This window comes from Synchiropus splendidus, chromosome 7 (genome assembly GCF_027744825.2).
Source record: "Synchiropus splendidus isolate RoL2022-P1 chromosome 7, RoL_Sspl_1.0, whole genome shotgun sequence".
NCBI lineage: Eukaryota > Metazoa > Chordata > Actinopteri > Syngnathiformes > Callionymidae > Synchiropus > Synchiropus splendidus.
In genome coordinates this window covers 16119800-16142071 of record NC_071340.1, presented here as the reverse complement: position 1 = coordinate 16142071, position 22272 = coordinate 16119800, and the positions used below count along the sequence as shown (strand labels likewise).

The window sequence follows — 22272 nt, the reverse complement described above, 5'->3', positions numbered from 1 at the left end:
AGAAGGGCATGCACATATTATGGATTAAATAATTTCATTTCAAATGTCACAGATTCCCATAAGACTTAATAGAGTTGTATTGTTAATGTGATTGTTTTTGTTGTGCTGTGATTGTTTTCCCAGGTGAGGGTGAGGTGGGTGATAAATAAATCACAAGCGAACACAGAGATGATTCGATACAAATGTGGCGTCTTAATTGTAGATTGTGTTTTTCCAACGCTTGCTCTGCCTAGCAGTTTTGTGTTGCTGGTTAGCACATACTGAGCTCATTGAAGGTGATCTGTACTGTACATTTGTCTCGCATTATGATGTTTTTAGGGATCAGCTTGTATTTTCAAAAATAAATAAATGACATTTTGTTAAGTATTATGGTGAAAGGATGATCAATGGAGTTTAATTTCTAATGTCTGTGTGGACCACTTTGTCTGTACTCAGCTGGACCTCAGCAGCCCAGATGCTGTCGGCCTCATCTCTCACACACACTTTTCGGGATGAAGATCAGTTGCTTGCAGACCACGGTTCTCAGTTTGGAAAGTATGGAAAACCCGATTTGCAGGTTGGAATGTCTTCACTTCTATTTCATATGTGATGGAGTGAAAGATTTTGAGGTCTGTCTCGGCAAAGACAAAAAGGAAAGCGCTTAGTTTAGCTGAAGACAAGTGTTCCTCTCCTCATTTCCAGTTGTCATGAGCTTCGGTGGTGACATGAAACACTACGCTGCTGTTCAGTTGTCCAGCTAGACAAGATGGATTCTCTCTTCAGGTCAGGCTTTGCATTGGCCCCTGGAGTTCACAGCCATACGTCCAGGCTTGAAGCAAACTTTATGTATAAAGTTACACATCACAATATCATCTGAACTTGTTTATGCTTCACTGAGGTTTTATAATGGGTGTAAGCAGAATGCTATTGGTCAGCCAGTTTCAGAGTCCAACAGGAAGCAAAGAAGTCTTCTTGTTTTGTCATCAATATCATACAAGGCGTGAGGTTTTTAGATTGGACCAGTTCAAAATCCAACATATGATGCATTTTTGTATGTTAACAGTGATTCGAAAAGGAGCTTAGATGAAGGGTTTAGAGCTGAAAACCTGCAAACACAAAACACCTCAGTTGAAATCTCTTACCTTGCGCTCAATATTAACCGTCATAAGCAAGACTCATTTTTGTCAGCATCAAGTATGCAAACCAATTTGTCTGCTACTTCTCAAATCGAATCAGGAGGGAAAAGAATCAATAGTGTCGCACGAATGAATTAGTGAAAAATAAAGGCGCTACCATGTTCAAGTGGAGTGATGATTGTATCATTTTCGAGTTGATAGAGTTGAGCTGAGAGGCGAGACAAGAGTGACGGGGAACACAACTGAATTGTGAAGGCCTCTGTCTGCCGCCATATTGGATGAGGAGCGCTCTCAGGGTGCTCCGTCTCCATTCAGACCATGAATCAATGCCTGGTGATTAGATTTTGCAGGGTTGACTACAATGTTTTTGTTTGTTGTGACATCTCGTGCTCCGCTATGACAAAGACGCCACTGCCTGTGATGGAGGAAAGCGACAATACGGCAGGTAGGAATTGAAAAGGGTAGTCAAGGCTGGAGACTCTCAAATGCAACTTTGCTGGAAAGTCTTGTGTCACAGACACAATTTGTTTGGTTGTCTGCATAAATAGTGCTGACGGCGTCATGCCATGATCTTTGTTTAGAATAGCTGAAGGGCATTTTCAATGGCTTTCAATTCTAGTCAAAGCCCCAAAAGCAACTTAAAATGAATTTAAGGGCATCATTTCTAACGAATAACAAGCGAAAATGTTGACGCTGACTCTTCAGACACTTCTTTTCAAAACTAAATGTGCAGTGTGGTGGACACAACTATGAACAATGACATCCGTTTAGAGACTTTTTTTTGACGGAAATACAAGTCCACACGATGTTTTCAGGTTCAAATTGAAAACTGTATGTCAATTGTTTTATTTTCAAAGACACAGTGAGAATGAAAATAGGGTTCTATAGCAGCAAAACTCACGGAGAACTTGAGACACTAACCACTGCTATTCATCTTAACTGCGCACAAGGCTCCGCTCAACACGCGATAAGAGGCTGAAAGCAATGTGACGGGTTTTAAATCTAAACAGGCCACAGCATCTGCCTTAATAATAAATGTGCCATGCTAAAGAGGTTACTTGAACTTCTGAATTGAAATTTAATTGAGGTTGTGCGTTGAATAATTAATCTTTTCCCAGAGAACTGAGGCGCAATACACCAGCCAAGGCGGAGAGTCCAGAGAGACGGAGGGAAAGAGAGAAAAAGATGGCGGGAAACCAAAGAGAAGTGTGTGCCAGACCCCGCCATAATCCCATGAACCCTGACAGAGCGCAACACACTCACAGTCAGAGGATGATGTCATCCATCAAATCATTGCCCTGGCAACCAGTCTTTGTCCGTGTTTGAAGGATTTCAAATTAACCCTTTATAGATGGAGTCGACGCCAATATGAAGAGATTTGGTTCTCATTCTGTTATGAACCGAGGTTATTGGGGCAGTTACAGGATATGAACCAAACGCCCCACATCTTGGATTGTTTGCATCATTTAGCCTCTTCTTTCTTCTGTAGGTATTTCACTGGGAGGCGTCTTCTTAGATCACTTGGCTTTAATGCTGACTGCTGCAAAATCGTTTGAGGCCAACTACAAAAGAAAGCTGGCAGTAAACTTCCCCCTGAAGGAGAAGAAGAGAAGTGCTGCTTGGGATCACTCCACTCTGGGGACTCTCCTCCCCGACACAGCCTGATCTGAGGAAGCCACCGCTTTGACCCCACCAGTTCACAGACACTGTCCCAGACAGCGGCACACACCCGCGTGCATTTTGCAAATGTTGCCAACCATGTGTGCTTCTCTTTGTTGCCACAATGAGTACGGCACTTAAACGCTATCAAACTGTAACTTAAGAGAATACTCTTTTAAAAACAACCCTTTTATACTCATACTGTTTAAATCACTCTAATAGATAGGTCAGTATTAGACAAGAAGTGCAAGAGCTAGTGAGACTTCAGCCATCAATTCAGTTAGTTTTGTTGACCTCAAGTTCAGAATGTGATACTTTTTTTAGCTGTATAATGGAATCAAAAAAGAGTTCACTGAAAATAGGGTTCACCGAGACCAATAAAGCAGTTTAGCTATCTGCTGTCATAACCGTCTGACCTTCATGAGTTTCAGCATTTCGTCAGCCAACTGTTTTCCATGTGCCGACGTCTACATCTTCACACACTACGTGTTCATGAGTCAGTAGTCATGAGTGGGATTTGCAACACATAAATGTTATTTCCACAATCTTTAAAAAAACTTTACTTTGTCGTATGTACAAAACAAGACACACAAGTTATGCACAAGTAAAGATAGCATGTCGGCAGACGTATGAAAATAACAGGAAGAACAGTGCTGGAGCTCCAAATGTTCCTGCAAGTGAGCCAGATTCAATGAGTCAGTGCATCAAGGGCAGGTGTTATACAGAACGTTCTTGGAGTTGAAAGTAGAACAGAGGCACACTCTACCAGGAATGATCTTATCCAGACTCTGAAGACTGTATTTAGCTTTGAACTTACAAATAGCCACAAATAATATGTCTTACGATGGAGTCACAGGACGGGATGAAATTAGACCGAGGGTTGAGTTTGGTCATGGCTGCTAGTGTATTTTACAGCCTCAGAAAGCGCCACACGAGTGACGCCTCAAGTCTCATGCCCCTTGCTGGCATGACAGGATATTGGAGTGGTCTACCGTGGCGATTTTGAATACATGCATGTGATTACTTCACAGCCGAGATCTTTGTTTATTTGAGTCTGCGCATGTGTGGACATCTACTACTTGTCCTTTGAGTATAAGACAGCAGCTCCCCGCTATTGTTGCTCTATCGCCGGGCTCCACAATGCTGAGGTGGCGAATTGTTTCAGAGAGATGCCTCGGTCAGGATCGTGCTTATCCTCCTGCTCCCGCCACCCTCTTATACATAAAATATCAAACATCTGAGGGACAATATGCTGACCTGCAGTGACCCGCGCACAGGCGCCTGCACGCGCCAAAGAGACACACACATACGTGCACAAAGATAAACACACGCTGAAAACCAGAGTGTGTGCGGATGGATGCTGGCATACAGTGACACTCACACAAGCGCTCTAAGAGCTCGGCTCATCTCCCACATCCCCCCATTTGTACGTGCCTTGACTGTTTTCCATCACCACTGCATCCCTCAGATGATGTATTTGCGACATCTGGCGGCGTCTGGTATATTCATAGCGCGGCGATAGCGTGTGGGTCGGAGGGGAGGCAGCGGAGCGAAGGGAAGGCTGTTTCTTTTCGGGATGGCGCAGTGATTTAGGAAGTCAAATCATAAGAAATCCAAAGGAGACTGCGTGACATCCTCGCCGGCAATGAAGCCACATAGACTTTGCACCGCTAAAACATGAGCGCCTCGAATTACACAGCAAAAAGGCTTGGGTACCACCTAGTGGGCACCCGGTGGCAATCTGGTACAAACGGCATTGGTGAGGCATGGGGGCGCTTCTTTCAGCTTGCCATGAATCCATACCAGGTCAGAGGTCACCCATCTTGAGTAGCAGTGACACAACAACAATGGGACACTTCTGGAGCCTCAGCGACACAAGCTGATCCGAGGTTGACGCACCAGGCCCCTCTTTTCCCACACACTGGCACCCAGACGGGGAGTGAGAGAGAGACGAGGGGTGAATGTGCAGACCTCACTGCAAGAACCCCCCATTCCATTTTTCTCTCTTTGTCTCTCTTTCTTTCAGGGCCTAGATTAAAAGAGATGGCTTAATTCTGTCTAATTATCCACCCTCACCCCTCTTTGCCTCTCCCCCTCATTTTTCCTTCTCACCCTCCCCCATATCTCAGCAAGTAGATACCAATTAGGTGACGTGGATTGTATATGCTACACAATATTCGGAGCGATTATATCTGAAGAAGATCTCAGGCTTTTGGACCACAGCTGCTTCAGCAGCCCTCTACAGAGGCACAGACCTGTGCAGGCCATGTGACAATAGCCCACACGACATTGGGCTACCATGATAAATATATACCTCAGACCACAGTACTACATTTCACAATACTGCTGCAGTACTTAGACAAGCCATATAAATGGATTACTAAAAGACGGTAATGGAATATTACCATGTGTGTTTATAACATGCCAGCGGAAGCTTCCAGGGAAACTTCCTCTGGATAGATTCTGGACTCCAGGGTCCAGGGTGTATTTGTATAATTCAAAATGATGGACCAGTGCTTTTAATGAAAATACAGAATGACCTAGTCATTTCATTTATTTCTGTGCTGTTGTCTGTACGTGCCCTAGTGGGCAAATAAGTGATGAAAAATAGCATGCAAGTGTGGGTTTCAAGGGTTGTGTGAATAGCTAGAGGACCTGTCCAGGCAGCTCCATCTATACCCCAAGAAACAACACCTACATTGGAATAACTCTTGAAAAATGAGTTGGGATCAAGGTGAGGGCTTCACGAAGCAAGAAGGTCCCAGTGTTGAGACCAGCTTGAAGTCATCGTGATTTTGGGATTCACATTCTTGTTCAGTGGAGCTCCATGTCTTCCTTGAGTAAGTGTGACTTTCTTCCTTCCTGGTTCCCTCCCTCAGACCAAGATGTAATCTATTGTTATGTCTACTGACTGGGGGTGGTCACTTGCTGACCTGCCCAGGTTCTCCAGCACTGATGCCACCACTTCCTGGCGTTCAAAGAGGGCAGTCAGGTTTAGGATGGAGATCATAACCTCTCATCTTAACAGCGACGGTGATGTTACTTGGTATGTATAGTGCCTCATGCTACCATGAGGAACTAATGTGGTACTGCGGGCCAAGGTCACATGAGGCACCAATTTTAGGTGAATGATCTGAACCTTAAGGATCGCCATCCCATGTTTTAAACAGCGCTGAAAGTAGTTCCGTTTTTATTATGCTGGTGTGTCTACCAGTAGCTGGAGTTGACATTACATGTCAAGCATATACCAGAACATTTGTTGGTTGGAAAGTTACGTAAGCAGAAATCCTATAAATGAGATCATGCGCTGCTATGGAAAGTGCTAATTAGTCGCTGGGCTGCGATTGAGGAAGCTAGGCGAGGATCTCTGTGACTTGAGCCATTGTTGACTAAATCCCCTGCATGCATTCATAATTCATTCCATCATGAGCGGCAATGATACAGCAGCGCTGGTTTTGTCTCTTTTTCACTCTGGTTGGGGAAATTACTGTTCTTTTTCCCCCCCACTACACTCTTTTCTTCTCGCTGTGAGGTTTCTCTGCGATCATAATAAAATGTACGAGTGAGGGATGTTCGCCTCGGGACGTAGCCGTCGGGCCACTTTGACAGCTTCATTCATGGCGCTGCACTTTGATCTCGCCTGTCACTGATATCTAAAGCCACTGAACATACATTTGCCCCCCGAACCCAAACAATAATAATAATGTGAAGTGAAGACTGCGTGGAGTCGAACAAGGAGAAAGCGTCAAGCTACTTTTCTGTTTCGGCGGTGAAACGCATCAACGTTCTTTGCTGTTCTACTGCAACAATGCACCAGTGCCCCCGGGGCTGATCCCTTTGTAAAACTCTTTGACACACACCCACCTCCTCATAAACACACACACACAGTCATAACCCAATACAGAAATAACACTCCCCATGGTAATCCCTTTTGCATATCCCCAAAATGCACCGTAACATATTTTAGTGATATAAAAATGGGACCTACGGTTACAGGATGTATTGTGAGCGGGGGTGAGGGTGGTGGGAAGCCAGAGGGAGACTGATAATGATCAGAGCTGTCAGGTCTGAGATGCTGAGATGACAGAGATATCAGCCATGTCAGTTCACGGTGACATAGATACAGAGCGACACTTATCAGCGCGCACTGGCCTCCTGGTGTTGACACAACCACCCAAACAACCAGTGATGTATAAACAGTGGTCCTGAAATTGACTGTGTCAATTGCCACAGTGAAATGTTTTAATATGGAACGTGTTTTCTTAGTTAGTCAGTAAAAACTGCTCACTTGTATTGTTAAAATAGTCAGGTATTTGAGATGTGTTATCCAGAGATCAATGGAGGTAAAGAAGAGAAAGCATGCAGGGTGACAAATAGTGGTTATCTTCAGGTGACTTCTGCGTCCGATGCCGACATTGAAGTCAGCATTGCATGTTGACAAACTGGTGAGTCAATTGAGAGAAATAGTTCTCCATCCCTGAGTTACATTTCAGGTGTAGGGGGGCTTTGGGGACCATCGGACATCTTATCAATAATCATTTGAGACGTCACGTGGTACATATGGCATCCCCCCCGTTGACTGAAGTTTGAGGCGCTAGCCCGAACCACAATCCCTGTCTTTCTTTTTCGTTATGGGCTGGCCACAATAGGATGTGCTTTCCCGAAACATGTGCTTCAATTGAAAGCCTAATGTGTCATTACGCAATGCTGAGCGCTGATTTATGCGTCAACATGGGACGGAAAACTCATTTGAAGATAGTCGCTATTTTGAGAATGTGTGTCGCATCTCGAGAGAAAGTGAAAGTTTAAACCTTCTATAGGAAGTTTGATCCTTTTCGGATCTCGATCATAACTTAAGCACTGCTGACTTCTGCCAAAATGCTATAAGACGGTCAGGTAAACGCAGATGATCACAATAAAAACTGAAAATTACACAGCCATGCCATGAAGTTTTGATGGTCCAGCTCACGAGAACTTCATCAGAACCATGGAATACGTTTAAAGGTGCTGATTCTAGAGGACTTTTCTTTTCTGACAAAAACAAAGACAGGTGAAGGGAAAAAAGAGTAAGGAAAAGTTGGTTTGTGGGCGGCAAATCGACTTTGAACTTGCATTCTGCGAGTGTTTGAGGAGAGCGGATGAAGAGCTGTAGAGGAATAATACAAGACGCTCACCTTGAGAGGAACATCAACAGGTTTCTCTCTTATATAACAAGTGAATGGTAAGGGGCTTGTAAGGTGCATGGAGGGTTTGGAGAAGGACAGGCAGCAGAGTGACGATAACCTTGAAAGCAGCGAGGAGCAAATGAAAGGTCTACCACATGGTGATTGTAAGAGCTCCTTTAAATGGCTGGAGGAGGAAATCTCAGACGGGGGGATCGACACGCTCACTGATAGCAACCCAGAGGTCATTCATATATACATGAACACAATATTTGTACACCATTTGTCAGTGAGGTGCTCGAGGCTAAACACAGAAATAGTGATATACTTAATACTTAATCATGAAATAGAACATCAGAGAGGGACAAGCTTTTGGCAGACAGTGAAATTGTGGCCAGTCTTGAGTTAACAATAGTCGAAAGTGGGCCTTTTCTTGTAACCATCAGCTGTGATCCCAACACGTCAGGGAAGGCAAGGCTTATTCTGAGTTAGCCATTGTGTTCATAGACTATTGTTGTATTGTATTATCACGATGATATTCTGGATATAACTTAACAGAGCAGATGGACTTTCGATCTTATCGTAAATAGCATGGTGGACTAGAGTTGCATTGGAATACAACCTTTTTTGTAACTCCATCAGGTACGCAACATTACTGGCTATGTAAAATTTCAAACCAACACCACACAAATGACAAAACAGACGGAGTGATAGGATCCCAAATAGGAGGAGACAGGGCAGGCAAACATGGCAGCGATATAAAGGTCCATCCTTCTGATTGTCATTGGCATTCTCATAGACGACATGTTGCTTTACAATATGTCAAATACCACTCTTTGTTAAATCTGCCGTAAAGGGAAGTGCGCTCTTTGTAATGCCACGGTGAAAACACAACATGTAGAAAGGCTCCTTCCAGGAAGCAAGGTTATGCGTTCTTAAAAAAAAAAAAAAATCCATCAACTACACTAAATGTCTCCAGTGGCAAATTCAATCACAAAAGACTGCTTCTAAAGATCATGACAAAGAGAGGATACAAAACAAAGCTGATTGTTTTTTTTTTTTGAAGAATATGAATTGATTCGTCTGAAGCATATTCACATTACGAGAAAATTCCGGTACCTTTTCGCTTCATCTCTCTCTTGCCTCGTCCTCTGTCAAATCCAACTTGAGACAACACGGGATGCTGTCACATCAGGGACATCTCTGTCGAGCCAGAGGAAGCAGCAGAACTATCATTTACTGAGACGGCATAAAGGTTAGAAAAATTCTTTTTGATATTTTTTTTTTCACTTAAAAAAACTCAATTCATATTGATAAATGTATTTATCATCCCAGGATTTTGATTACAATCATATTCTTGCAAAGTGCTTGCAACACAATTCTCTGACAGTCTTTCATCGTGTCTGAGGGAAAACGCACACATGCACGCACTTTTGAAATCAGCAAAAGCTTTCAACCGTCGACATCACACAACCGGATAAGTGTGTCCCCTCTTTTGCTACGACCGCATGGGAGGTGAGAGGCCTTACAGTCAACATGCTGAAAGCCTACTCTTTCTTCAAAGACTGCAAAAAACACGACCCACGATATGCCTCTGAAGACGGGTAAGCACAAATGTGGCTAAAACGCAGACAGGGAAAGACAAGAAAGGGGAAATGAGGGAACGGACAAAGGGATACTTGACCGATGAGTGCTGACATGTAGAAGTTTGAGTTGAAGTATTGAACATATATGTTACCTGGTTTGCACTGATGTTTAGAATCATAATAACAGGTAATGACACTGACTGGGCAGCTAACACCGTGATGTGCCATGACAGCCAGTCCAAATCCTCAACCACTTCCTGTTGCCTTTGATCTTCTGGGCCTATGTCGCCACAGCAGCTTACAGTTCTGCGATTATTTGGAGAATTCTGTCTATGTTTTGAACTACAGTACTCAGTGATAAAGTCATACATCCTGGTGTGTTGAAGAAAGAGGCCCTGGCTCTTTTACTCCCATTTAATCCTGCAGGAATGGGACGCCATCATTTGTGCAGTTGTGCAATTTTACATTTCTGGAAGTCTGTTTCTGTCACCAAAAATGTAATGCCTCACATCTACTTCTCAGCTTTTGTTTTCTTGAATTTGTGTTTCTCGCTAATGAACAAATAACTGCTGTTTGGAGGCCCATAATGATATATTATTAAAATAGCTCAAAGGACTTTAATCAATAGAAGTTTGTAAATAATAAATAGTGCAAGCTGTGTGGCAATATAAACACAGGAGAGAACCAAGGATAAAGCAGCTGATTTAGAGATGAGAGAATTCAAAACATGTGGCGAGTGTTAGTGACACATCTACTTAAATCGGCCATTGAAGGCTTCATGGTTTGTAACATGGCGGGTTTGTGGAGACAAATCGGTTTCCAAGTGCTTTGCATTTGTTGTTACATTAATGCGTTGCTCGAGTGAGCTCAAGCTGAGTATAGCAGTAAGAGCATGTTGAAAAATAAAGCAGGATGCAGAAGTATGAGTCAAATGTCAACTACTGCATTCATGATTTCAAAGGACAGAGGAATATAAAATGTGCATGACGGGTTTTGCCATGCGGCGTGCAGCAGAGACGATCGGAAGCTCTCCCCCTTTCACGTGGCGGCGTCAAAGTCACCATCACTGAAACACATGTCAGTGCATTACATCACAGGAGTAAGAATGTGTTGCAACCGTTTACAAAACAAGGACAGGAGAGTCCAGCCGTTCAGTACATTACCTATGGTTATGTACTGTAGTTCTGAAGCTGCTGGTATTTTATTAAAATTCAAGTTTGCCCTTGACATTGTTTTCTTGTGTTTATTCCCTATTGGAGTCGCAGGGAGCAGCAGCCTGTCATGGCGGCTTGGGCTTGAGGTGAGGGACACCCTGAAGAGGACACCAGCCTGCTGCATGGTACATGTACTGTGCAAAAACAATGACACACACCTGCCCATGTTTGTCTTCCTATCTTAGTGAGGACCGTTACATTAACATGACCCTTTCCCCAGCCTCTTACACGAAACCTAACCATCTAAAACAAATGACTAAAGTTAACCTTTACTCTTAACCAAACTCAAAATAGCTTATAACATAAGCTATTTCATAGTTTTAACCCTCATATAAGCATATACACGGTAATACTTCGCATGTGGTGCGGCTTTGTGAGGCTTGGATTTTAACAGATGCACCTCATCACTTTTGATGGAGTATCAAACAAGTAATACGCATCAATATAAACTCCATTCCTTATTTGCTGTTAAACTACCTCTGTAATTACCTGAAGCATTTCAGCCGTCATATGTTTTACACTTAACTCACCGAGTGCGACTGATTTGATAAATAAGTAGAAATTATGGGAAGGCAGGGGCCTTGCCAATCAGCAGAGGGAGGGTGTGTGTGTTTAACTGTGTGAGGAGTGTGTGTGTGTGTGTGTGTGTGTGTTGAGTTGAGGCTGACAGCTGGGCTTGTTCAAAAGGCTTACAGAGCATTCTGTCTGTTTGGGAAGAAACAAGCACAGTCTATCTGAACAGTGATCTAAAACCTGTGTCAACAGCACAGAATAATGTCAACATCCTCCGAGTCAACATCTATAAACGGAGGGGATTTCTACATATATGACATGTTTAATGTGGAACAAATTCACCCCGACTACTTTGCTTATGATCTTAGGTCAAAAAGTGAGCTCTGGCTGTGTTTGCAATGGCTTAAGATCCGCTGCCAAAGTGTGGCGGCGCATGTGTTTGTGAGAGAGGGAGAGAGAGAGAGAGTGTCAGTCCATCACCATGTCGGCGTCACAGCCTTTCACTAAGTCCCAGATTAACAGTGACAGGCAGAGATTCCTCTAATTATCTCTTCCTGGACCACATGCAAATGGCAAAGCTGAGCGTAAAGCAGCGATTGGCTGGGGCAGCCTGGGTGCCGCTGCTGGTCTAATGAGTCTGGCGACGGGATACAACCTCATGATGTAGTGCAGAAACAGACCATTACTAACACACTGTATCTCGCAAAAGCAGATTTCAAGATGTAGGAGTGAATGGTATATAATCCATCAGTATGGAAGGAGTGGTGAATAAAAACAGACATGTTCAACGTTTAAAAAACCGTCTATCACCTGGGTTGTAAATATGTTTTCTGTCAGATAATCTTCATGAATGCAGAACACAGACTAGAGAAGCCAAACTGACTTTTACTGAGTCATTTTGAGCCTCCAGCATGGCCTCTAGACACATATATCTGAAAACATCCCGCCCAAAATTTCAGGCTTTTCGCACCTCACAGTTTGTGACGTCACAAAAACATTTGCAATACGCTGATATTTAGTCGCTTACTTTATGTATCGCATTAAACTTTCCACCGATCAAATCAGAGCGAACCATGGCAGCCTATGAAATTATCCGTGAGCAGCGTTACGTACTTTATTAGATTCTATTATTTGTTTTTAACCGCATGCAATTGCCTGGTCTCCGATCCATCAACACATCGAGCACTTGTTTCTGAGGAGGATTGCGTGAGGAAGGATCACAGGTGGTGATATACACCATGAAATCAACTATGCAAAGGGAAATCTAGAAATGATTTTTCTGGCATTCGACATCAGGAATTGAGCGCCATCATTTCAGCCAGCAAGGAAAGCTTGGGATGAGCAAGAGGATGGAGAAGTTGGCTGTTGACCCAGACAATAGAACTTTATTTACAGTGGTGGAAAAAAGCTTGAATGGATTACTATGAACACATTCTGAGTTGTTTGTTGACTTTGATGTGGACAAAGAAATGACACACTGAAACTGTCAAGAATATAGTTTTGGTAGTTTTCGTTTAACTAAATAAAAAATAAATAAATAAAAAACGATTTAACTCATTAAAAAAAAAGTGCTTTTCATGAGCTTAAACATGACAGATAATGTGTAACATTATCTTCTGGAAGCATTAACATGGAAGTTGAAAACCTGATATTCATTCAAAGTCCACAAAATCGGGCGTTCAAAACACAGGACAAAAATATACCATAACTCCCAAAAGAATGCCAATCACAAATATTTATTAGCAAATGAGTCCTGCCAGAATCTAAAACTCAGTTATGATAGCAGTTTAGCACCGTACAGTATATCAGGCAGGGAGCAGTGGTGATAGTTCTGTTGGATAAACCCAGACAGTCCAATTGTGTGGTCTTCAGTTCAAACAAATGAAATACACTTTCCATTTAGGCACTTTTCACACTCAAACCACACTGACTCGACTGCACGTAAAACTATTATCGCCAGGGTCAACGCTCCTTTGTTGGGGTCTCCACTGAAAAAGACAATCTTTTTGACAGACGGTCACAGACTGGCTCGTGACAAGAGAGTGCTGCAGTCAGCGAAAAGTCCACTGAGCTAATCAGCAGGAAACGTGGCAGAGGTGTCAAACTATCCCCCATCATCTGAACCCAGTCCCAGCTCATCCGAAGAGGTGGGTAAAACTGCCAACCGGTTCCAGGAGTTGGGAACAACACGCTGTCAAAAACAAGTGGAAGAACAAATCCTCTTCAAATGGATTTGAAGAGGCAAGCATTCTCCCACCCTACCAACAGCTGCTGGACCCTCTTAGTCCAACATTTGTCACTGGGCCCTACACAGGATTGAGCTTCTTCTGCCATCATCCCTTTGTCCCATGGAAAAGTTACTGCTATTCTCTGCTGCTTCATCACAACCCTCCTCTCACAGTAGCGTCAGCTCCACCAGGATGAAGACCACATATTGGGTGTTAGGGTAGTGGACAGGACCTTCTTCCTCCTGAAGTGTAGTTTCTTCCCAAGGTCAACCTCCATTTCCCATCCCTCAGCTGACTAACAGATTGTGGTCATTGGCCCCCGTCCCGTGCCCACCTTTTAGACCACTGCTTTTAGCTTCCCTTCTTGCTCCAGGAAATCTACAAGCGCTGCCAACACCTTGCCTCAGTGACACCTGTATCTCTCCTAGGTTAAGTAGGTCATGCACCGACACAGAATGAATCAATAGGCACAGCGGACCTCCTTCATCCCCTACCTGTGCAAATTGACTGGGGTCAGTAACGTGCCACACACTGCTCAGAGTTAAATGGATATCGAAGAGAGCTACAGCTGCCACCTCATCCATGCTGCTTTGGTTAGGCGCTTGAAGCATTTTCCCTTCTTTAAAGTCTTGGTGTTTCCCTTGGAAATAGCTTCTTTTCTCCTTAGAGATGGACTTTAACCACTGCTGGAAATGTGTTGTTCTTAGACCCTGCCTTCCACTGCTCAGGTTTCCAATGATGTCCTTTAGTGATGCAACTCAAATGTAAATCCAAATCATGGATGAGTTCGAAGACCGCAGTGGCTTTTAAGATGTTTCAACTCCTGTATTTTACGGACTATAGAGCGCAACAGAATATTAGCCGCACCCACTAAATTTAAGAAGGAAAATAGATCTTGTTCATACCTATCTATAAGCCACAGTTTCTGTGTTGCTGTCTGCAACATGCTTGCAACGGCTTAAAAACGCTTTTCAAAACAAGTTTTGAAAACGGGGTCCAGCATTGTGAGTGAGAAAATAGCAGAAACAAGCTGCGTAATACGGAGAATCTTGATTTATCCAAGCTGCTGTCACAATAGACAAGGTGCATCTCTCCAGCCGGGATCAAGTCTGCGGCCAATACCCAAGTCGCTCATCTTCACGTCGGACTTTTGAGCCGAACGCACTTCTCTCACATCTTTTATTCACATTAAAGCCTTCAAATGTTTTCACCCGTGTGCCCTAAGTTCCGAAACCACTGCCGGTCTCAGCGGCTGCTTCTCAATTCCAGACCTTCAGGAGATCGACTCCGTTGACTGAGCTGTGGACACAGGGGCGAAAACAGCGGATTTTGAGGGCTTTAAAGGTAAATAAAAAGCCTCTGATCTGATCTGATTTCAGCCGCGCAGTTGTATAATCCACATGGGCTCAGACCGCAAGAAAAAAGTAGCGGCTTATAGTGCGGAAATAATGGTATATAATGAATTCTGATGTCTGTAAGATGATGTATCCAAGAGCCAAGCCCGATGCCTCACAGTCCAAGGTGGACTCCAGAGGGTCACATGACGGAAACTTTTAGGTTGAAGTTAAATACAGCTAGATTTCTTGGTCACTGTGCAGATGCATGGCGGAGCAAGCCAACCGCGTATCGAGGGGAGCAAAGGTACAACAGCAACTTAAAAAAGTGTGGCAGAGTGAGGGGAAGTGTGGCCTGTCCGCCTGCCTGGCTGACAGTTGACTCAGTTAGATGTGACTTTCACAGTCTGCTAGCGGTTTGTGTGGAAGCCATCACATCTGTGAGTGGCCGTTTGATTAATGAGCCTCTCAGCTTGTCTGTGCAGTTTGAGGAGGGGCCACGGCCTTATCCCAGGCATCACTGATTTATTCGCCTTTGGTACAAACCTCCAAATATCTCACACACACACACACACACACACGGGCCTCCTCAGCCACAAACACACGCTGCTACATCCACCAATGGAAGCCTCCGTTTGACAGTTCTGTTCAGGGCTCGCAAACACTGGATGTGTTTTTTTTTCTCAACCAACATTAAGTCCCATCCTGTTCTGTCAGTCAGCGGAGGAATGCACACACAAGAGGCTCGACGTGAAAATAAAGAAATAAGCCCTTCATCGATGACACATCACGCTCTCACGATTTTTAAAAGTGACAAGTCTTTTGAATTTTTTTGGCCTTGCGAGATGGATTGGTTGATGAGGGCTTAAGAGCGCTTTTTCTTGTTTTGTTTCTTTTGGCAGCAGCCACCGTGACATGTCAGTCGGGCTAACCTTGAAGCTCCTCTGCGTTCTTTAATGTCTTCAAGACTAGGGGCAAGCATGCTCTCAAAATAGCAGCGTGGCATCAGCCTCAGAGTCGGGTAAATGATTCCAGATTTTTTTTTTAAGGTGTGTTAAAACAATCACATTCATCTATCTTTCAGATAGAATCATTACATTAAAAGCTATTTTGCTTCTTCTGTTTGGTTTTTCTAAATCGCTGTCGTGGCTTGGTGGTGTGGGACTCTCAAACCTTACGTAGCGTTTAGTGGCATTAAAAATGAGCCAGCAAAAAACGGTGCATAATGATCTCTGATATCAAGGGCAAGAGCAACAAATCGACACAACTTAGATGGAGAGGAACAGTTTAGCTCTAGCACCGTTGACATGTGAGAAACAGGAGTAGTTAAGCTCCATTGATCATGCCTGAGCAAAGAGGCAGCACGAGGAGAAACGAGGTTGTTATATACCATTGACTAGCAGACACTTCAACATTTAGGATGCTAACAGGATCAGCACCTGTGCATGTAAGCAGACCATCAAACTGGAGAAGCCGCACACATACACACTCTTCAAAATACCGCTGCACGAACACACGCCCTCAGTCCCTGAAGCACAAAGTAAAACCATTAATCCAGACGCACTGAGATCCAGCTACTCCCCAGGTTGATCAGCGTCTGTGGAGAAAGACGAACATTCTGACATATTTGTTTTTATTTTATTCCCCAAGAAAAAGCCCTGCCATATGGCAGCAACCAGGAACAGATGGCAATTGCCCACTTCCTGCAAGCACAAGTGTCTATCGGCGCAATTTAAGGAGCCGCTCAAGCAAAAGAATGGCACAGACTGGCATTTTTCCACCAAGTGCTATTGTTATGGACCTGGAGGTAAAAACAACAATGAGACGATCGGAAGGAAATGGCTTTCAATGTGATAGTTACAGTACAATGTACTGTAAAGTGACCCCAAATTACCTATTTATTGGCCAATCGTGTTACTACTCTATCAGCTAATGAGTATAAAATCTAAGTGGGATTTTGTTTTTACGATCAGAGCTAAATCACTATTGGGAAAACAAGAAGATGGATGGAATATTTTGGTAGTATGTGGCTGAGCTATAGAATCACACCAATTGTTGTATTCATATTGCCATGATTGATTTATTAATATTTTCTATAACGGTAGTGAGGTTTAGTCAAAAGCAAAAGAGTGAAACTATTCATGAGTGTAGGTCAAAAAATGAACCTGTAAATGCGGCACTATATTGTAGACTCAACGTGTCTGTCCTTGAGGGACGTTCAGTACTTATGATGGAGTGGAAGATCTGCCCTGTGACATCTGTAGCTTCATTCCTCTTGTCAAGCAGGTGAGAGGACCTTTTCAAATGAAGACACTAACAAGAACACCAGCTCTAAAAAGTCACCTTCAGAGAGGTTGATCAAGTGTGTAGCAACTCTATAAGTACTTTAATCAAAATTTAAACAGACAAATCTGATTTATAAGTCGGGTCTCTTGAACTACTGAAGTATCTCTTTTAATTAGATTCCAGAAAAACAGTCATATGAATCTGTCAGTAAATCAATTGCTGTTTAACTTCATAGATATTAAAATGGAGCAAAATATTGTGATATATTTCAAGTCGCGTTTTTTGTCATTTCAAATAGAAGACACTCGGAAGAATGGGGTCGGGACGTGAAAGAAAAAGGTCAACGTCAGCAAAACCATTTCAGACAGGCTGAGCATGAATAAATATAATGCTTTTCAAGCATTAAAAGGGTCGTATTTAAGCGTAAGAGGAAGATGAATTCTTATAAGTCCTTCCAGGGTTTTCCAGTCAACTTTGCAACAGTTGAGGGATCTTTCATGAGCGTCATCACAAAGAGTTATTGAAAGAAGTTCCACACTAAAGAAAATTGTTTAATATTGAAAGGAAAAAGAATGTTAATTTACCACATATAAGTACAGCAGTGCTAAGTTATGTTTCCGAATGACATCGCATTACCTTGTACACTTAATACAAGTTATTTGAATATTTAATATTCCATTTGTTTCAGGATATCACAAAAAGGCTTAGATGATATCGGACCACTAGAATGAAGTATGTATTGATCTGTTCTTGCTGTTATGCCCAAGTAGATAGTGAAGCTCAGTGCACGCGCTCAGTATAGAAGGACGCCCACTTTGCGCTGCATAGGTCTAAAATCAAAGTGGGCTGAGTCATATATTATTTCGTTTGGTAAGCGATCTCTGACATATAAAGCACTTGGGTACTGTGGCACTGTCAAATTGCTGATGGCAAAATTCATTGCAGCTCCTCTCTGTGGATAAATGAGGCATTACAGCTTAGGCTTGGTAGGGCCGTGTCTAGTCAGCGCCTCATTGGCTGCATCATCGTGGGGGGGTTGAATTAGTACCGTGGACCTGCAGAGGTCCATGAATTTATCAGGGATCTGTCATGGTACCACCACGGTAAGCAGGGAACTTTTGAATGGCTTCATCTGTAAAAGAATATAAGCCTTACTCATGAAAAGAATTTGAGAAACTAAAAGTTATATTGAGAATTTACAATGAAAGATGAAAAAAAACAAGACTTTCTTTCATATCTTTGAGCTCATGAGGGCTGCACAAATAGAGGCAAAGGCTCACATATGGCCCCCAGGCCACACTTTGTCCACCTCACCTTTTACTTGACTTATTTTATAGTATTTTTTATAATATTTTATATAATATTTTTGTGTATATTTTATATTTTTTACATCTATGTACAATATATGCTCAGCAGCTTTTCATCTTAAAAATATTCATATTTTTATATTTCTTCAAACAACAAACCTTTTATTGCTATTGTTTCAATCACATTTACACTTCCTGCATCAAAATGCCACATGACGACAGTGAACTGGGTTGCCACTGCCACTACGGAAAAGTCTTCCAGATATACAGACGTCAGGAAATATAAAGTTGGTCTAAGTTATCTTTTGCATCCCAAAAGTCAGCCATGAATCAACCCGGTCAGCCAGTCAACCCTGGGGGTCCAGGGCGAGTATTAATCAGTCTGGTTTCTGCTGAAAAGCTCAATCTGCAGATGATGGATGAGCTGTCGCGCTGAGGGAGCTAAAGTGACAGGTGACAAAGGACACACCTGTATAAATCCACTCTACCTTCTGTCTGGCCCCGATGCTACAACGTCAAGGCAGCACGGTGAAAGTGGGTGTGTGTTTATGAGCGTGCGTGCGGCACAAGTGTCTCAGCGAGTGTCCTGCTCTGCTAATGAAGTCATCTGAGAAGTGATTTAACAGCCGCGGCGTAAAAGCCTGCCGCCCTTAACTCATAGCCTTGCTCCATTAGAACGTGATATAAACCCTGGGCGAGATAACTGTCCTGCCAGTGTAACAATATATAGGAGGCCAATGGCCAATGGGGCCGCGCCGATATCTCCCACAGCACAGGTAGGGAAGAAAATTATTATGGGTGCACGCAGACAGAAAGTCATTCAAGGTGACTTAAACTTGTAAAAACATTACATACAAAGCACAACAAGGTGTTCGAGCAAAGAATGAAATATAGAAATCGCTTTGAACTGTGTGTAATTGTATCATCCCTGAGTTCGGCCACTTTTTGACTTACTCATTTTAAGACCTACAAATGGATGTTCTGCGTCGAAATCTGGAGCTTGAGCTGACTGGTAACACATTTCCCTCAGCTTACATGACACCAACTGTTGAGCATTTCATCCAGAACCAATGGCATTATCCAAATCCTCCATGAGATCCGTTCCTTTGGTCCCACAAAAAGAAGCTAATGAGGCATATCTCTGATGCTCTGACATCGCAGGATTAAACTATATTACGTAACACCTCTCTCTCTCTATTTTTGCATGTACTTCTCTTTGCCTTTGTGTCAACTCTTCTGTCCAGCCACACATTTGGATGGTGACATTAAGTGTGCATGCAACAAGACAAGGCTTCAGTACCTCCCCCTCTTTAGACTTGACGGACAAGGGAGGAGGAAACAGTTTGTGTCGCAAATATGAAACGCTTAAATCCATTAGTATTATATTAGTATTGCATTATATATTAATATATATCATGTATTAGTGGTGGGACCTTAACAAGTGAATTACGATTAATTTCATTTCATTTCATTTAACAGTTTGCTCTCCAGACAACAGGGAACCTTTGAAAGTGCAGGAGTTCCTGGTCCACTGATCACACTGATGCACAAGACAGGTGGCAGCTGGGATGATAACAACAACAACAAACATGGAGGAATCCCTGAACAAAAGCAAACAAAAGCAGAGAGTTTGCTTTTGTTCAGGGAGGTTTTTCACTACACAATGGCCAGGGTTTCCACTACTCTGAATGTACTTGAAATTCTTATAAATTTAAATTCTTATACAAATATTTTCAAGACATTAGTTATTATAAGGTTATATAAAAACTTGAAATAAACAATATTTTGTTGTTTAAATGTATGTATGGGTCCATCATTTGATTCAGTAATATAACAAATTCATTCAAATTGAAAAATATTCTTATAATTTTTTAATTGAATCCCACTTTATTTTGTGCACTTGAGTGGCCACTGGCCACTCATAATATTGCTGCTAGCTAGCATCACTAGCAGCACTATCGTAAATGGAATATCACAAACAATACATGAGACAAAGAAATGGTCAACCTGCGTGCCGTCTACATTTGATAAGTGCTAAAGATAAAGGGAGTCTCAGGATGCTGAACATCAAAGGAAGGAAAGCTGACTGTCAAAGCTACTGGGGTTTGAATTCTGGTCGTGGATTTTAGAAAACGTGGAGACATTCAAATGTTCAATTGTACCCCTTCATTCTTCAACAGAAGAATTTTCAAACAGCAATATAACATAATATCATAATAACACAATACCACACACTTCCAGGTCCTTACTCTCTGTAACAAGTGTTCTTGGGTTTTTTTTTGCTCTACCTGTTGGCCAGCAGGGATGTGAAGGTGACCGGATTCATGCCCTGGTAGGCTGGCAGCAGCCGCGGCCAGTCCCACGCCCAGTCCAACACAGCACTCTGTTGATGTACGAGGACAGCGTAACGTCAGTTATTCATCAGGGTTAATAGCATCAGTGCATTACTGCCCCAGCTGGGACCCACTAACAAAGGAGGAGGGGGGTCCCCGGCGCAGGCCGCTGCTTCTGGCCGATCAATCATGTCTGCACAAGCAGGTTTTTATTCCAATAAGACAGCAATTAATTTATAAATCCACTTGGAGGGATGTAGCCATCATTTCTGGAAAGATAAATCCATTTTGGGAAGAAGTCGTTACTCTTCGGACCGCATTGGCACCTGGCCAGCCACACGTCACATTCTGACACTTTCCCCGACACCCGGAACACCATCGACCGGAGCACCATATTGGGAAAGCTCCTAAAAGTCGGCTCGTCCTATTTGCGTAAATGTCACGTTTAACTTGAGGCTCGGCTGTATTGATAAAAGGAGGACTTATTCCTCCTATCATCCATCCACTCCTCGGTCATTCCTCAAGCTGGATTGATGAATGGAACTTTAGCCTCTATTCTTCCTTGCATTCTGTTTGACAAACAGCTCGGGAGCCTCTATCAGATGTGGCATTTTAATCATTCTCTTAATAAGGTGTTTCTATGCAAAACTATGCAGCCCCCTGTGATAAGCCGAAAAACAGAGCACGGATTAAAATGTCTGTTTGGGAAAAACAACAGTCTGCACTGAGCTGCGTTGGAAAAGAAATGGAAATAAATGCTCCAATCCTAGTTTAAGAAGAAATAAAAGTGCTATCTATGTTGATTTTTTTAATGTGATATCAGCAGTATTTTTGAGATGGAAAATCGGAGGATATACTGTTCACGTGCTATCAGTCCCAACAATATCACCCACAGACCATGAAGAGGAACTGTGGACAGAGATTAGTTTGGAGTACAATGTTGTATGATTCAACGCCCAAAAGAAACGCATTGACATCCCAAACGCACCTCTGTCAAATATTGTCAGTCTTCCTCTTGCTTTGAAAAATGAATCTCTGAAACTTGGTAAGGGTAGAAAAGTCACACCCGATGAGTCACATCACCTGGAGAGACTCCAGCAGGCTCCCCTCTTCAATAGTTGTAGTGTGGTGCGGGGAGGAAGCTGGAGCCAACCCCAGTCTCTTAAGTACAATATCAGAATGTGTGAGGAGGCACTCAAAACTTTAAACATCTGAAGTTATTCACAAAACACTGGGGTCTATGCTGTATGCCACTTACACATTGAACATTGTTCGATAAACTAATCTTGTGTTTGAGAACACAACCTGACAGTAAATGTTAAAACTTAATATTCAAAAGCCATTTTTCTTGGGTTCTAACAAGCTTTACCACAATTTGAATCTGTATTTGGTTACGATAGACAGACAGACAGACAGACAGACAGTGTCAGAGTTCTTATCCTCCGCCTTGTACCTGATATCGTACAACTCTGCCATTCAGCTACTATGTCATACCTGGGAACATATACTACATAAACAACGGACAGATATGTTGG

The 22272-nt window shown here is 42.8% G+C and overlaps 1 protein-coding gene across 4 annotated transcripts in view; it reads right to left on the bottom strand.

Moving 5' to 3' along the window:
* The window catches only part of kiaa0825 (KIAA0825 ortholog), a 113689-nt gene that overhangs the window by 47086 nt on the left and 44331 nt on the right, over positions 1-22272 (bottom strand). For 3 of the 4 annotated variants that reach the window (XM_053871293.1, XM_053871294.1, XM_053871295.1), the window contains exon 22: positions 20693-20787. In XM_053871293.1, coding sequence (XP_053727268.1) covers positions 20693-20787 — 95 coding nt within the window. Of the gene's footprint in view, positions 1-18157; positions 18230-20692; positions 20788-22272 lie in introns of those variants that run through there. The other variant, XM_053871296.1, reaches the window with a different exon arrangement.